Genomic DNA, 16778 nt, shown 5'->3' with positions numbered 1-16778 from the left:
GGTGAATTGTAACGAAAAGTATTAGTATAGGGTTTTTCTAACTCCTGAACATAGAGAGATAGTTGGGACTGTGAAAAGTCAATCAATCATCAGTGGTATTTTTAGAGCACTAGAAGTGGTGTGGTTCACTGGCAAGATCCCAGGCTTGGGAGTCAGAGGATGTGGGTTCTAATCCAGGCTCTGCCACCTGTCTGCTGTGTGACCTTGGGCAAGCCACTTCACTTCTCTGTGCCTCAGTTACCTCATCTGTAAAATGGAGATTAGGACTGTGAGCCCCACATGGGACAACCTGATTACCTTGTATCTACCCCATTCATTCATTCAATTGTATTTATTGAACGCTTACTGTGTGCAGAGCACTGTATTAAGTGCTTGGGAAGTACAAGTTGGCAACATATAGAGATGGTCCTTACCCAACAGCAGGCTTACAGTCTAGAAGGGGGAAACAGACAACAAAACAAAAAATGTGGACAGGTGTCAAGTCATCAGAATAAATTGAAGTAAAGGTAGATGCACATCATTAACAAAATAAGTAGAATAGTAAATATGTACAAGTAAAATAAATACAGTAATAAATCTGTACAAACATATAGAGAGGTGCTGTGGGGAGGGGAAGGAGGTAGGGCAGGGGGGATGGGGAGGAGGAGAGGAAAAAGGGGTCTCAGTCTGGGAAGGCCTCCTGGAGGAGGTGAGCTTTCAGTAGGGTTTTGAAGGAAGAAAGAGAGCTAGCTTGGCGGAAGTGCGGAGGGAGGGCATTCCAGGCCAGGGGGAGGACGTGGGCCAGGGATCGACGGCGGGACAGGCGAGAACGAGGTACAGTGAGGAGGTTAGCGGCAGAGGAACGGAGGGTGTGGGCTAGGCTGTAGAAGGAGAGAAGGGAGGTGAGGTAGGAGGGTTGGGTGATGGAGAGCCTTGAAGCCGAGGGTGAGGAGTTTTTGCTTGATGTGTAGGTTGACTGGTAGCCACTGGAGATTTTTGAGGAGGGGAGTAACATGCCCAGAGCATTTCTGCACAAAGATGATCCAGGCAGCAGTATGAAGTCTAGACTGAAGTGGGGAGAGACAGGAGGATGGGAGATCAGAGAGGAGGCTGATGCAGTAATCCAGTCAGGATAGGATGAGAGATTGAACCAGCAAGGTAGCGGTTTGGATGGAGAGGAAAGGGCGGATCTTAGTGATGCTGTGGAGGTGAGACCGGCAGGTTTTGGTGACGGATTGGATGTGAGGGGTGAACGAGAGAGCAGAGTAGAAGATGACACCAAAGTTGCGGGCTTGTGAGATGAGAAGGATGGTAGTGCCATCAACAGTGATGGGAAAGTCAGGGAGAGGGCAGGGTTTGGGAGGGAAGATAAGGAGTTCAGTCTTGGACATATTGAGTTTTAGATGGCGGGCAGACATCCAGATGGAGATTTCTTGAAGGCAGGAGGAGACACGAGCCTGAAGGAAGGGAGAGAGAGCAGGGGCAGAGATGTAGATTTGGTTGTCATCAGCATAGGGATGATAGTTGAAGCTGTGGGAGCGAAGGAGTTTACCAAGGGAGTGAGTGTAGATAGAGAACAGAAGGGGACCAAGAATTGACCCTTGAGGAACCCCTACAGTAAGGTGATAGGAGGGGGAAGAGGAGCCCGCAAAGGAGACTGAGAATGAACAACCGGAGAGATAAGAGGAGAACCAGGGGAGGACGGAGTCTGTAAAGCCAAGTTTGGATAGCGTGTTGAGGAGAAGGGGGTGTTCCACAGTGTCGAAGGCAGCTGAGAGGTCAAGGAGGATTAGGATAGAGCACTTAGAACAGTGCTTGTCACATAGTAAGCAATTAACAAATACCATTATTGTTATTATTATTATTTTTCTCTGTGCTTCAGTTTCCTCATGTGTAAAATGGGGATTAAGACTGTGAGCCCCACGTGGGACAACCTGATTACCTTGTATATACCCCAGTGCTTAGAACAGTGCTCAGCACATAGTAAGCACTTAACAAATACTGTCATTATTTACAGACACCGTACTAAGTGCTCATCTTTGTTTTAAACCTGTTGCTCTTTCATTTCCTGCTTTCCTGACTCAATAGGGCTGACTGCATCCCAGAGGAGAATCTTTGGTGTGGGCAGTAGCAATTCAAAAAGAAACGGCATGACTACAACGTGTACCACAAAACTGGGAACGTTGGGAACAAAACTGGGAACGTTGGGAGATTCAAAGTGCAGACCACAGGGAAAAGGGCCAGAGAGGACAAAAATGAGTGGAGAAATCACAGGCTAACCGTGGTGGCAGGATGGGCAGGGATCTCTTTGCTGCTGAACTGTGCTTTCCAAGCCCTCAATAAATACGACTGAATGAATGAATGAATGAATGAATGAATGAATGAGATAGCCGCATATTGGTGCCATCTAGCACAGCCTCAAGGAAATAGTGACTCCCAGGCCTAATAAGCCCTGACAGTTGCATGGTTTCCTACTTGGAATGAGGTGGAGAAGCCCGTTATATTGTTACAAAACCTCTGCCGGGGGCAGTGCTGCTGTGGGGCAAGGGAAGACAGCTTTTACCAGAGGAGCAGCGTGGCTTAGTGGAAAGAGCCCAGGCTTGGGAGTCAGAAGACGTGGGTTCTAATCCCGGCTCCGCCACTTGTCTGCTGTCTGACCTTGGACAAGTCACTTAATTTCTCAGGGCCTGTTACCTTATCTGTAAAATGGGGATTAAAAATGTGAGCTGCACGTGGGACAACCTGATTACTCTGTATCTACCCCAGTGCTCAGAACATTGCTTAGCACATAATAAGCGCTTAACAAATACCATCATGATTATTATTATTAAGAAACCGTGCACTGCACTCTCCCGGCCTCTCCGCCAAGGTCAGTTCATTCATTCATTCAATCGTATTTATTGAGCGCTTACTGTGTGCAGAGGACTGTGAACCCTTGCGCCCATGTTCTCCACCTAGAGTGCTTGATTCATTCATTCATTCAATCGTATTTATTGAGCACTTACTGTGTGCACAGCACTGTACTAAGCGCTTGGGAAGTACAAGTTGGCAATTGACCCGTGCACACGGGTGCGGAGAGTGCACTCATTCCATTGTATTTATTGAGCGCTTACTGTGTGCAAAGCACTGTACTGAGTGCTTGGAAAATACAATTTGGCAACAGAGCCAATCCCTACCCAACCACGGGTTCACAGTCTAGAAGTGGGGAGACAGACAACAAAACAAAACAAGTAGACAGACCTCAATAGCATCAATATAAATAGATAGAATTAGAGATATATACACACCATTAATGAAATAAATAGAATAATAATAACAGCAGCATGGTGTACCAAGGGCCCGGGAGTCAGAAGGTTGATTGACTGATCATCAGACCGCGTGTCTCAGTGGCAAGAGTACGGGCTTTGGTCATGGGTTCAAATCCCGGCTCCGCCAACTGTCAGCTGTGTGACTTTGGGCAAGTCACTTAACTTCTCTGTGCCTCAGTTACCTCACCTGGAAAATGGGGATTAAAACCGTGAGCCCCCTGTGGGACAACCTGATCAATCAATCGTATTTATTGAGCGCTCACTGTGTGCAAAGCACTGTACTAAGCGCTTGGGAAGTACAAGTTGGCAATTGACCCGGTGCACAGGGGTGCGGAGAGTGCACTCATTCCATTGTATTTATTGAGCGCTTACTGTGTGTAAAGCACTGTACTGAGTGCTTGGAAAATACAATTTGGCAACAGAGCCAATCCCTACCCAACCAAATTGACAACACACAGACACAGTCCCTACCCAAAAGTGGGCTCACAGCCTAGAAACCTGATCACCCTGTAACCTCCCCAGCGCTTAGAACAGTGTTTTGCACATAGTAAGTGCTTAACAAATGCCATCATCATTATTATTATCAAAAAGAGGGTGCCAGGCGCGTACTTCCCAAGCGCTTAGTACAGTGCTCTGCACACAGTAAGCGCTCAATAAAATGTTTATTTTACTTTGTTAATGTTTTGTTTTGTTGTCTGTCTCCCCCTTCTAGACTGTGAGCCCGCTGTTGGGTAGGGACCGTCTCTATATGTTGCCAATTTGTACTTCCCAAGCGCTTAGTACAGTGCTCTGCACGCAGTAAGCGCTCAATAAATACGATTGAATTCCTTCCTCTCCCCCTCGTCCCCCTCTCCATCCCCCCATCTTACCTCCTTCCCTTCCCCACAGCACCTGTATATATGTATCTATGTTTGTACATATTTATTACTCTACTTATTTATTTTACTTGTACATATCTATTCTGTTTATTTTATTTTGTTAGTATGTTTGGTTGTGTTCTCTGTCTCCCCCTTCTAGACTGTGAGCCCACTGTTGGGTAGGGACTGTCTCTACATGTTGCCGACTTGTACTTCCCAAGCGCTTAGTCCAGTGCTCTGCACACAGTAAGCGCTCAATAAATACGATTGATGATGATGATCCTCCGTCTACCCCTTTTAGACTGTGAGCCCACTGTTGGGTAGGGACCGTCTCTACAGGTTGCCAACTTGGACTTCCCAAGCGCTTAGTCCAGTGCTCTGCACCTAGTAAGCGCTCAATAAATACAATTGGTGATGATGATCCTCTGTCTCCCCCTTTAAGACTGTGAGCCCACTGTTGGGCAGGGACTGTCTCTACATGTTGCCAACTTGGACTTCCCAAGCGCTTAGTCCAGTGCTCTGCCCACAGTAAGCGCTCAGTAAATACGATTGCTTGAATGAATGAATGAATGAATGAATGAATGAATGAATGAATGAATGGCGGCTCCGCCCGGCTCTCCCCCCCCCCAATCCCCATCCCGGCTGCAGAGAAAACCCGGAGAGCGGAGCCGGAGGGCGGCGGGATCGGGGTCGGTTCTGCGCATGCTCCGTAGGCGGGACGGGCTTTGGCCACCGCCCCCCCTCCCCATGCCCATTCCCCCGTCTTCCCGCCCCGGCGGCGGGGGCGCGGCCCGGTACCCGGCCCGTTGCCAGGGTGCCGGCGGACAGTTAAAGCCCCCCGAGCCCTGGAGGAGGAGGAGGTGGTGCAGCAGCAGCGGGAGGGAGCTGCCATCCCCTCCCCAAAGGCGGCGGGCCCCCCGGGTACAGGCTGGGGGGTCTTCACCAAGTGCAGAGAACGGTGCCCCTCCCCGAGCAAGAGGGGGGGAAAAAAAAAGGAGCCAGACGCCGAATGCAAACCTTCGGCGCTGCCCTCCTTGCTCCACAACCGTGTGAAAAGTGCCCAGCGGGCGCGTCTCGGCCGGAGGAGCCCCCCCCCCCCAACTCCAATAAAGAGCCCTTTGGAAACTCGTGCCGGCTTTTCCCGGGAGGATTGCCCACCGGCGGGGAAGGGGCGACCCCCGGGCCCACCCTTTTCCGCAAGCAGGGGGTCCGGGAGGGCTCGGCGGGCTGCCTTTTCCTCGCCTAAGGGGCCGGGCTTTTCCGCAGCCCGCTTCCCGGCCGGCGGCAGGAAGGGACTTGTTCTCGGTGACGGCGCTCAGGGTTTTCTTTTCTCCTCCCTGTCTCCCTCTCCCGCCGCCCCAGGATTACCGAGAGGATGGGATGGATTTAGGCAGCGACGCCTGCAGCAGCAGCAGCAGCAGCTCCAGCTCGCAATCCAACTCCAACAAAGTCACCCCCTGCTCCGACTGCCAATCCTCCTCCTCCTCCTCCTCCTCCTCGCCCGGCAGCCTGGACTTGGTGGCTGCCCTGGAGGACTACGAGGAGGAGGAGGGCTTCCAGGTGTACAAGAAGGAGCCGACTGATGAATGGGAGGAGGAGGAGGAGGACGACGGGGGTTGCCCCGCCAACCGGAGGAGTTTAGCCCGGGAGCTGGAGGATGTGAAGCCCCCCGCCACCGGCAGCTTCGGCTCCATCATGCCGCCCCCGAACGGCAACCTGCACCGCCGCGGCCCCCCGGGCGTCCAGCACAACGGCAACAACGTGGGGGTGGCGTCCAACCCGAAGCCGGGGCGCCGAGGCGTCCAGCACAGACCCCCGCAGAAGTCCGGGCGGTTCCCCTGCTCTCCCCCTTCGGAGCCCGGGACCCGTCCCAAGGAGGAGCCCCAACTCCCCACTATGGATTGGGCGGCTTTGGAGAAACACCTGGCCGGCCTACAGTTCCAGGAGCAGCAGGGGAGGAACCAGAGCCAGTCCAAAACGAACTACACTTCAGTAAGTTGGGGCTCCTCTTCCTTCTCTAACGGCGGGGTGGCATTGTGGCGAGGGAAGAGACGGGGACTTAAAGGGTCGTGGGTTCTAATCCCGCCACCTGCCTCCTTGTGGGACCGCGGGCGAGTCGCTTCACTTTTCTGGGCCGCAGTTCCCTCATCTGGAAAAGGGGGATGGAGACTGTGATCCCCACATGGGACTGGGTCCAACTCATTCAGTCGTATTTATTGAGCGCTTACTGTGTGCAGAACACTGGACTAAGCGCTTGGGAAGTACAAGTCGGCAACGGAGGCGGTCCCTACCCAACAACGGGCTCACAGGCTAGAAGGTGGAGACAGACAACAAAACAGAACGGGTAGACAGGTGTCCAAATCGCCGGAACAAATAGAATTACAGCTATAAGCACATCGTTACAAAATAGAGTAGTAAATATGTACAAGTAAAGTAAATGGAGTAATAAATCTGGACAAATATATACACGTGTTGTGGGGAGGGAAAGGAGGTAGGGCGGGGGGATGGGGAGGAGGGGAGGAAAAAGGGGCCTCAACCCGGGAAGGCCTCCTGGAGGAGGTGAGCTCTCAGTAGGGCTTTACTCGATTTGCTCGCACCCACCCGCGTGCTTAGGGACAGTGCCTGGCACAAGTAAACGCTTACCAAATATTGTCATTTTTATAGTAAGGACTTAGCAAATACCATCAGGATTATTTGGCAGCTCCTCTGCGGGAGCTGGGGTTTGGAGGGAGCGGAGGACAGAGGCACTCGCCACCAGTGGAAACTTGGCTTAATGGAACCGGCCACTCGTTTTCCTGGAATTCCTTATGGAGAAAAGGGATGTTACTAGGCGGTGTGAGTCACTCACCTTAAAATACACCCGAGGGCATCTTTCATTCATTCATTCATTCAGTCGTATTTAATGAGCGCTTGCTGTGTGCGGAGCACAGTACTAAGCGCTTGGGAAGTACAGTTAGCCAACAGAGACCGTCCCTACCCAACAACGGGCTCACCGTCTAGAAGGGGGGGAAACAGACAACAAAACAAAACAAGTGGGCGTCAATAACATCAAAATCAATAGAATTATAGACATCATTAATAAGATAGAATAATAAATAGGTACAGATACGCACCAGTGCTGTGGGGTGGGGGGTGGAGCAGAGGAAAAGGGGGGCTCAGTCTGGGAAGGCCTCCTGGAGGAGGTGAGTTCTCTAGTGCCTCGAAGGGCGGATGAGAGGTAGTTGGTGGATGTATCTTTGTCTTGTTAAAGGCAACGGGGGAATATACATTTATTATTTTTGGGGAGGTGGGGAGTAAAACGACTCGGCAGTGACCTGTGCAAAGTATAAGCCCATTGTGGGCAGGGATTGTCTCTCTGTTGCCGAATTGTACTTTCCAAGTGCCTAGTACAGTACTCTGCACACAGAGAGCGCTCAATAAATGCAGTTGAATGAATGAAAGTATTCTAAGCCCGAACTACCTCGCCAGCTTCAGCTTTCTCGGGTCTTTCTGCAGTTGGAGCTCATTCATTCATTCAATCGAATTTATTGAGCTCTTATTGTGTGCAGAGCACCGTACTAAGCGCTTGGGAAGTACAGTTCGGCTGTTGTTAGGCCGGGGAATAGGTACCAGGGACCTGCCCTGTTGGGAGCATCAGGGCGGGGTTGTCCCATCCACCGTCTAGACTGCCCTGCTCGTGTGTAAAGGGAACTGACTACAGGAATAATAATAATAATAATGGTATGTGTTAAGCGCTTAGTATGTGCCAAGCACTGTTCTAAGCACCGAACACTGTTCTTAGCTCCTTGGGGTCAGAACTGAGCCACTTCTCTTTTAGCAGCCGCTGCCTGGCATTCAGGACCCCCTGTAGCTGGGGGGCAGTGACGGTGAATTGCCCGTCCTAGTAGTAATGATAATGATGGTATTTGTTAAGTGCTTACTAGGTGCCAAGCACTCTTCTAAACGCTGGGTTAGATCCAGGGTAATCATATTATCCCATGTGGGGCTCACACTTCTAATCCCCATTTTGCAGTTGAGGTAACTGAGGCACAGAGAAACTAAGTGACTTGGCCAGTGTCACACAGCAGACAAGTGGCAGAGGCGGGATTAGAACCCACCTCCTCTGACTACCAAGCCCGGACTCTTTCCACTAAGCCACGTAAGCGCTTACTATGTGCCAAGCACTGTTCTGAGCGCTGGGGTAGATACAAGGTAATCAGGCTTTTTTTTGCCCCGGGAGGAGGACATATGCCTTTCATTGTCTGTAGACTGTGAGCCCACTGTGGGTGGGGATTGTCTCTCTTTATTGCTGTATTGCACTTTCCAAGCACTTAGCATAGTGCTGTTCACACAGTAAACACTCAGTAAATACGATTGAATGAATGAATGTTTTGAAGAACGGCTGCCTGTGTGAGTTAAGGTTCTGCAACAGTTGGAACCATGGTTTAAATGCCCATGAAGAGCAGACTTTTAAAACCTGTCTTTGATGACTGTCAGCTCTGGAAAACCTTTGCAGTGAAGCTGGTATTTTGGTATTTAAGGGCCCTAGGGCTACTAGAAATTGGGTGTGTGCACTTCTGACATCGGGGATGAGAAAATAAATGACTACTGTCCAGTTCTTAACTGTATATGTGCTGGAATAATACAGTGTTTGGCCTTTCCAGAGTACTGCATAGCACTCAATGGTACTTACTGAGCAATTACCCTGTGCAGAGCATTATATAGTAAGTGCTTCGGCAAGTACAGTGCAACAGAATTAGTGGACATGTTCCCTGCCCATACCAGGCTTATAGTCTAATGTGTAGATAGATATCACATTAAAACTGGTTTAGGAGATTGTCCGGGTTACTTGTCTTGGAAAACGTGAAATTTTTCAGTGCAAACCAAAGACTATCATACTGTGAACAAAGTTTTAATTTTTTTTTCTTTGCAAAGTAATAGTTTGAGAGTGTAGTGTTGCAGCAAGAGGGATGGGCCAATGGGGTCTTGGGGGAAAGTCAGATGGCATGGCCATCTCCTCCCCTATCCTTCTCCTTTCCCCATCGCCCGTACTCCCTCCCTCTGCTCTACCCCCTTCTCCGCCCACAACACTTGTGTCTATTTGTACATATTTATTATTCTATTTACTAATGATGTGTATATATCTATAATTCTATTTATCTATTTTGATGTTATTGATGTTATTGCTTTTTTTTGTTGTCTCTTTTCTCAGTCTCTTTTGCAGGCTCCTCCTCCCCCTCCCATCCTCTTACTGTGGGGGTTCCCCAAGGTTCAGTGCTTGGTCCCCTTCTGTTCTCAATATACACTCACTCCCTTGGTGACCTCATTCGCTCCCACGGCTTCAACTATCATCTCTACGCTGATGACACCCAGATCTACATCTCTGCCCCTGCTCTCTCCCCCTCCCTCCAGGCTCGCATCTCCTCCTGCCTTCAGGACATCTCCATCTGGATGTCCGCCCGCCACCTAAAGCTCAACATGTCGAAGACTGAGCTCCTTGTCTTCCCTCCCAAACCTTGTCCTCTCCCTGACTTTCCCATCTCTGTTGACGGCACTACCATCCTTCCTGTCTCACAAGCCCGCAACCTTCGTGTCATCCTCGACTCCGCTCTCTCATTCACCCCTCACATCCAAGCCGTCGCCAAAACCTGCCGGTCTCAGCTCCGCAACATTGCCAAGATCCGCCCTTTCCTCTCCATCCAAACCGCTACCCTGCTAATTCAAGCTCTCATCCTATCCCGTCTGGACTACTGCACTAGCCTTCTCTCTGATCTCCCATCCTCGTGTCTCTCTCCACTTCAATCCATACTTCATGCTGCTGCCCGGATTATCTTTGTCCAGAAACGCTCTGGACATATTACTCCCCTCCTCAAAAACCTCCAATGGCTACCGATCAATCTGCGCATCAGGCAGAAACTCCTCACCCTGGGCTTCAAGGCTCTCCATCACCTCGCCCCCTCCTACCTCACCTCCCTTCTCTCCTTCTACTGCCCAGCCCGCACCCTCCGCTCCTCCACCACTAATCTCCTCACTGTACCTCGCTCTCGCCTGTCCCGCCATCGACCCCCGGCCCACGTCATCCCCCGGGCCTGGAATGCCCTCCCTCTGCCCATCCGCCAACCTAGCTCTCTTCCTCCCTTCAAGGCCCTGCTGAGAGCTCACCTCCTCCAGGAGGCCTTCCCAGACTGAGCCCCTTCTTTCCTCTCCCCCTCGTCCCCCTCTCCATCCCCCCGTCTTACCTCCTTCCCTTCCCCACAGCACCTGTATATATGTATATATGGTTGTACATATTTATTACTCTATTTATTTATTTATTTATTTATTTTACTTGTACATTTCTATCCTACTTATTTTATTTTGTTGGTATGTTTGGTTCTGTTCTCTGTCTCCCCCTTTTAGACTGTGAGCCCACTGTTGGGTAGGGACTGTCTCTATGTGATGCCAATTTGTACTTCCCAAGCGCTTAGTACAGTGCTCTGCACATAGTAAGCGCTCAATAAATACGATTGATTGATTGATTGTAGACTGTGAGCCTGTTGTTGGTTAGGGATTGTCTCTGTTGCCGAATTGTACTTTCCAAGTGCTTAATACAGTGCTCTGCACACAGTAAGCGCTTAGTAAACACGATTGAATGAATGAATGAATGAATGGCCAGTGAGAGAATGTCCGACTTCACCGTCTTCATTCCCCATGACCAGACCCTATGGCCTCTGTGAACCTTGCTTATACTCTGTTGCGACCTGCAGTTTATTTTACTGTGTATCTCCCCCACTAGATTATAAATTCCCTAAGATCAGGGGTCATGTCTACCAAAACTGCTGTACTCACCAAGTGTTTAGTACAGTCCACTGCACAAAGTAAACACTCAATAAATACCATTGATTGATTCCCAGGATCAATCCTCACCTTGATCAATCAGTCAATCAATCAAAGGAATTTTCCCATCTCTTACTATTACTACTACTACTACTAATAATAATGGCATTTATTAAGCGCTTACTATGTGCAAAGCACTGTTCTAAGCGCTGGGGAGGTTACAAAGTGATCAGGTTGTCCCACGGGGGGCTCACAGTCTTAATTCCCATTTTACAGATGAGGTAATTGAGGCACAGAAAAGTGAAGTGACTTGCCCAAAGTCACACAGCTGACAGAGTGGTGAGCACTATACTGAGCACTATACTAAGGACTTAGGAGAGTACAGCATGATAGAGTTAGTGTCATTCATTGTCATATTTATTGAGTGCTTTCTGTGTGTAGAGAGCACTGTACTAAGCGCTTGGGAGAGTACAATACAGCAATAAACAGATTCCCGGCCCACAATGAGTTTTCATACTTGGTTTAGTGGAAAGAGCATGGGCTTGGGAATAAGAGGTTGTGGGTTCTAATGCCAGCTCTGCCACATCAGATATGTGACTTTGGGCAAGTCACTTAACTTCTCTGTGCCTCAGTTCCCTCATCTGTAAAATGGAAATTAAGACTGTGAGCCCCATGAGGGACAACCTGATACATTTTATCTCCCCCAGCACTTAGAACAATGCTTGGCACATAGTAAGCGCCTAACAAATACCATCATTATTATTATAGAGGGGAGAGCACGGCCCCTGCCCACAAGGAGTTACAGTCTTGAGGGGGAGAGAGACATTAAAGAGAGCAGCAGGATGATAATGTGCAGAAACCCATGGTCAGGAGTGTCTGGAAGTGCTATTCTTGCTACATCGAAAGGGTGAAAATTATAGTATTGAAAAGTTGAGAGGACTGAATCCAGGTCCTGTTTCCAGGGAAGGCGTTTCCTGGGATTCTTTTTAAATTAGCCACTCAAATCAATCAATCAATCAACTAATGGTATTTACTGAGTGCCTACTGTATGCAGAGCAGTGTACTTAAGTGCTTGGGGGAGAGTTCAGCACAGCAGACTTGTAGTTCCTTTCCTAGCTCACAACAAAATGTTAGTGAGGCTTTGGTTGGTTTAGTCTGAGAGTTTGAACAAGCTGATTATTGTACAAGCCTTCCCAAAAAGGGCATGCATTACCCCATTAGAGTATAAATTCCTTGTGGACAGGGATTGTGTCACTTTTTGTACTTTCCAAGGACTTAGTTCAGTGCATTTCACGCAGTAGATCCTCAGTAAAAGCTATTACTGCCACCACTCTTTGGACTACTTCTCAGATGCCAATGGCACTGACCTTAGAACGAATTGCTCACAGTATGGAAATCTCATTAGCAGGGATACTTTGAGAACAAGCGTACTTTGCCAGGGTGTTTATTTTGCTTTTGATTGTGTTTTGTATTTATTTTTACAAAGGAAGGAGTCTGAGCTACTACTGAAAGTCTCTTCAAGGCTTCTTGTTACTATTTATTCCCCAAAGTCAGGGTCAGGGTGATTACAGGGATGAGAGAAATTTGGGAGTGACAGTAGGGTTTAAGGGAAAGAGGAAAATCTAGTCACAGAAGATGGTGCAATCAAGGGACCTCTTAACTGGAAATTTATTTGTTTTGTAGAACAAATGACCTTGTTTCTTTAAGGGGTTTGCAGTAAATACAATGGTAATTAGGGCTATTTAAAAGACACAACCTAGGAAAACCAAAGTGTACTCTGTGATAATCAGTTCAGTGCATCCAACATGAAACCAAAATCTGTACAGAAGAAGTAGGAACTAGACTGGACTACTAGTCCTAAATTTTTAAAGCGGCAGTCATAATCTTTGGGATGAGGCATAACTGCACCATATCAGTGATTAGGTTAAAAAGTTACTTTAGGAAAGAACCCTAAGACTGTAGTGAAGAATTCCAAAGTCACTTTCCCCTCTCCAAAGATGACAATAAAACCACTGTTACTGCGTTGGTATGTTGCCCACAAGTCTCATGAATAAGGCCAGAAGCACAGTTTAGTGTTTGTTCCTCGGGTTTATCGTAGAATGAAAGGGCTTTGAAGAAGAAATTAAGAAAAATTTCTATGTAGTATTTTTAAGACAGCCTTTAAATTAGGCTGAGTTTGTAGTTTGTTCCCCTCCTCCTTCTCAGCATTGGGCCAGTCTGGGCACCATGCTCAAAATGGAACTCCTCATCTTCCCACTCAAACCTCCTCCTCCTGCTGACTTTCTCATCACTGTAGATAACACCACCCTCTTCCCTGCCTCACAAGCCTGTAACCTTGGCATTATCCTCAACTCATCTCTCATTCAACCTACATATTCAACTTGTCACCAAATCCTGTCAGTTCTACCTTCACAGCACCTCTAGAAAACCCTCTTCTCTATCCAAACTGCCACCATGCTGATCCAACACTTATTATTTCCCACATTGACTTCTGTATCAGCCTCCTCAATGACATCTCTGTATCCTGTTTCTCCCCCCTCCAGTCCCTACTTCTCTCTGCTTTCTGAATCATTTTTCTAGAAAAACATTGTACACATATCATTCAATCACATTTATCGAGTGCTTACTGTGTGTGGAACACCAAACTAAGCATTTGGGAAAGTACAATATAACACTATAACAAAGTCAGGAGGCACATTCCTTGCCCACAACGAGTTTATGGTCATATCTTCCCATTCCTCATAAACCTCTAATGGCTATTCATCCATTTCTTCATCAAACAGAAACTCTTTATCATTGCTTCAAGGTACTCAATCAACTCTCCCCCACCTACCTAACCTCACTAATCTATTATAACCCAATCTGTGCACTTAAATCCTCTAGCACCAGTCTACTCACTGTGCCTCAGTCTCGTGTCTTTCACCACTGACTGCTTGCCCACATCCTCCTTCTTTCCCGGAACTCCCTCCCACTTCATATCCAATAGACCACCACTCTTTCCATCTGCAAAGCCTTACTAAACTCATATCGCCTCCAAAAAGCTTTTCCTGTCTAACCTTTCTTTTTCCCCAACACGTTAGCTCTCCCTTCTTCATTCCTATGCATTTCAGTCTGTATAGTCAGTCAGTCATATTTACTGAGTCCTTACTGTGTGGAGAGCATTGTACTAAGCACATGGGAGAGCATTCATTCATTCATTCAATCATATTTATTGAGCACGTACTGTGTGGAGAGCACTGTACTAAGCGTTTGGGAAGTATAATTGGCAACATATAAAAACGGTCCCTAGCCAACAATAGGCTCACAGTCTAGAAGGGGGAGACAGACAACAAAACAAGTAGACAGGTGTCAAGACCATCAGAATAAATAGAATTATAGATATATACACATCATTAACAAAATAAAGTAATACATATGTACAAATATACACAAGTGCTGTGGGGAGGGGAAGGGGGTAGGGCGGGGGGACGAAGGGAAGGGGAAGAGGAGGAGAGAAAAGGGGGGGCTCAGTCTGGGAAGACCTCCTGGAGGAGGTGAGCTCTCAGTAGGACTTTGAAGGGAGGAAGAGAGCTAGTCAATGTAACATTCATTCAATCATATTTATTGAGTGCTTACTGTGTGCAGAGCACTGTACTAAGCACTTGGGAAGTACAAGTTGGCAACATAGAGAGACGGTCCCTACCCAACAGCGGGCTCACAGTCTAGAAGGGGGAGACAGACAACAAAAAAAAACATTTAACAAAATAAAGTAAATAGAATAGTAAATATGTACAAGTAAAATAAATAGAGTAATAAATCTGTACAAACATATATACAGGTGCTGTGGGGAGGGGAAGGAGGTAGGGCGGGGGGATGGGGAGGGGGAGAGGAAGGAGGGGGCTCAGTCTGGGAAGGCCTCCTGGAGGCGGTGAGCTCTCAGTAGGGCTTTGAAGGGAGGAAGAGAGCTAACTTGGCAGATGTGTGGAGGGAGGGCATTCCAGGCCAGGGGAGGACGTGGGCCAGGGGTCGGCGGCGGGGCAAGCGAGAACGAGGCACAGTGAGGAGGTTAGCAGCAGAGGAGTGTGCGGGCTGGGCTGTAGAAGGAAAGAAGGGAGGTGAGGTAGGAGGGGGCGAGGTGATGGAGAGCGTTGAAGCCGAGAGTGAGGAGTTTTTGCTTGATGTGGAGTTTGATTGGTAGCCACTGGAGATTTTTGAGGAGGGAAGTAACATGCCCAGAGAGTTTCTACACAAAGATAATCCAGGCAGCAGAGTGAAGTATAGACCAAAGCGGGGAGAGACAGGAGGATGGGAGATCAGAAAGGAGGCTGATGCTGTAATCCAGTTGGGATAGGATGAGAGATTGAACCAGCAGGGTAGCGGTTTGGATGGAGAAGAAAGGGCAGATCTTGGTGATGTTGCGGAGGCGAGATCGGCAGTTTTTGGTGACGGATTGGATGTGAGGGTGAACAAGACAGCAGATTCGAGGATGACACCAAGGTTGCGGGCTTGTGAGACGGGAAGGATGGTAGTGCCGTCAACAGTGATGGCAAAGTCAGGGAGAGGGCAGGGTTTGGGAGGGAAGATGAGGAGTTCAGTCTTGGACATACTGAGTTTTAGATGGCGGGCAGACATCCAGATGGAGATGTCTTGAAGGCAGGAGGAGACCTGAGCCTGAAGGGAGGGAGAGAGAGCGGGGGCAGAGATGTAGATTTGGGTGTCATCAGCGTAGAGATGATAGTTGAAGCCGTGGGAGCGAATGAGTTCACCAAGGGAGTGAGTGTAGATAGAGAACAGAATGGGACCAAGAACTGATCCTTGAGGAACCCCTACAGTAAGGGGATAGGAGAGGGAGGAGGAGCCCACAAAAGAGACTGAGAATGAACGGCTGGAGAGATGAGGAGAACCAGGAGAGGACAGAGTCTGTGAAGCCAAGGTTGGATAGCGTGTTGAGGAGAAGGGGGTGGTCCACAGTGTCGAAGGCAGCTGAGAAGTTGAGGAGGATTAGGATAGAGTAGGAGCCATTGGATTTGGCAAGCAGGAGGTCATTGGTGACCTTTGAGAGGGCAGTTTCGGTGGAATGTAGGGGACGGAAGTCAGATTGGAGGGGGTCGAGGAGAGAGTTGGCATTGAGGAATTCGAGGCATCGCGTGTAGACGACTCGTTCAAGGAGTTTGGAAAGGAATTGTAGGAGGGAGACAGGGCTGTAACTGGAAGGGAATGTGGGGTCAAGAGAGGGTATTTTTTAGGATGGGGGAGACGTGGGCATGTTTGAAGGCAGAGGCGAACGAACAAAGATGGAAGTTAAGGAGGGGAGGAGGGACGGGGCAAGGGATTTCATAAAGATGAGAGGAAATGGGGTCAGAAGCACAGGTGGCTGGAGTAGCACTTGAGAGGAAGGAGGAGAGCTCCTCTGAGGATACTGCTGGGAAGGATGGAAGAGTAACGGAGAGGGTCGAGAGTCGTGCGGTTGGAGAAGGCAGGGGAGAGACATGGGCATGTTTGAAGGCAGAGGGGAAGGAACCAGTGGAGAGTGAGCGGTTGAAGATGGAAGTTAAGGAGGGGAGAAGGGATGGAGCGAGAGATTTCATGAGATGAGAGGGAATGGGGTCAGAAGCACAGGTGGCCAGAGTAGCACTTGAGAGGAGGGAGGAGATCTCGTGGTTCCCTGTGTACAATAATAATAATAATAATGGCATTTATTAAGCGCTTACTATGTGCAAAGCACTGTTCTAAGCGCTGGGGAGGTTACAAGGTGATCCGGTTGTCCCACGGAGGGCTCCAATCTTAATCCCCATTCTACAGATGAGGGAACTGAGGCACAGAGAGTTAAGTGACTTGCCCAAAGTCACACAGCTGACAA

General features: G+C 48.7%; 1 protein-coding gene across 2 annotated transcripts in view; it reads left to right on the top strand.

Moving 5' to 3' along the window:
• LOC119930739 (schwannomin-interacting protein 1) overlaps window positions 1-16778 on the top strand; it is an 823807-nt gene that overhangs the window by 632559 nt on the left and 174470 nt on the right. For both annotated transcript variants that reach the window (XM_038749357.1, XM_038749365.1), the window contains one exon: window positions 5507-6136. In XM_038749357.1, the coding sequence (XP_038605285.1) occupies window positions 5507-6136 (630 nt within the window). The remainder of the gene's footprint in view (window positions 1-5506; window positions 6137-16778) is intronic.

Source organism: Tachyglossus aculeatus, chromosome 1 (assembly GCF_015852505.1).
Source record: "Tachyglossus aculeatus isolate mTacAcu1 chromosome 1, mTacAcu1.pri, whole genome shotgun sequence".
Classification (NCBI taxonomy): domain Eukaryota; kingdom Metazoa; phylum Chordata; class Mammalia; order Monotremata; family Tachyglossidae; genus Tachyglossus; species Tachyglossus aculeatus.
The sequence above is the reverse complement of the archived record's forward strand: the minus strand, read 5'-3'. Positions and strand labels throughout refer to the sequence as shown.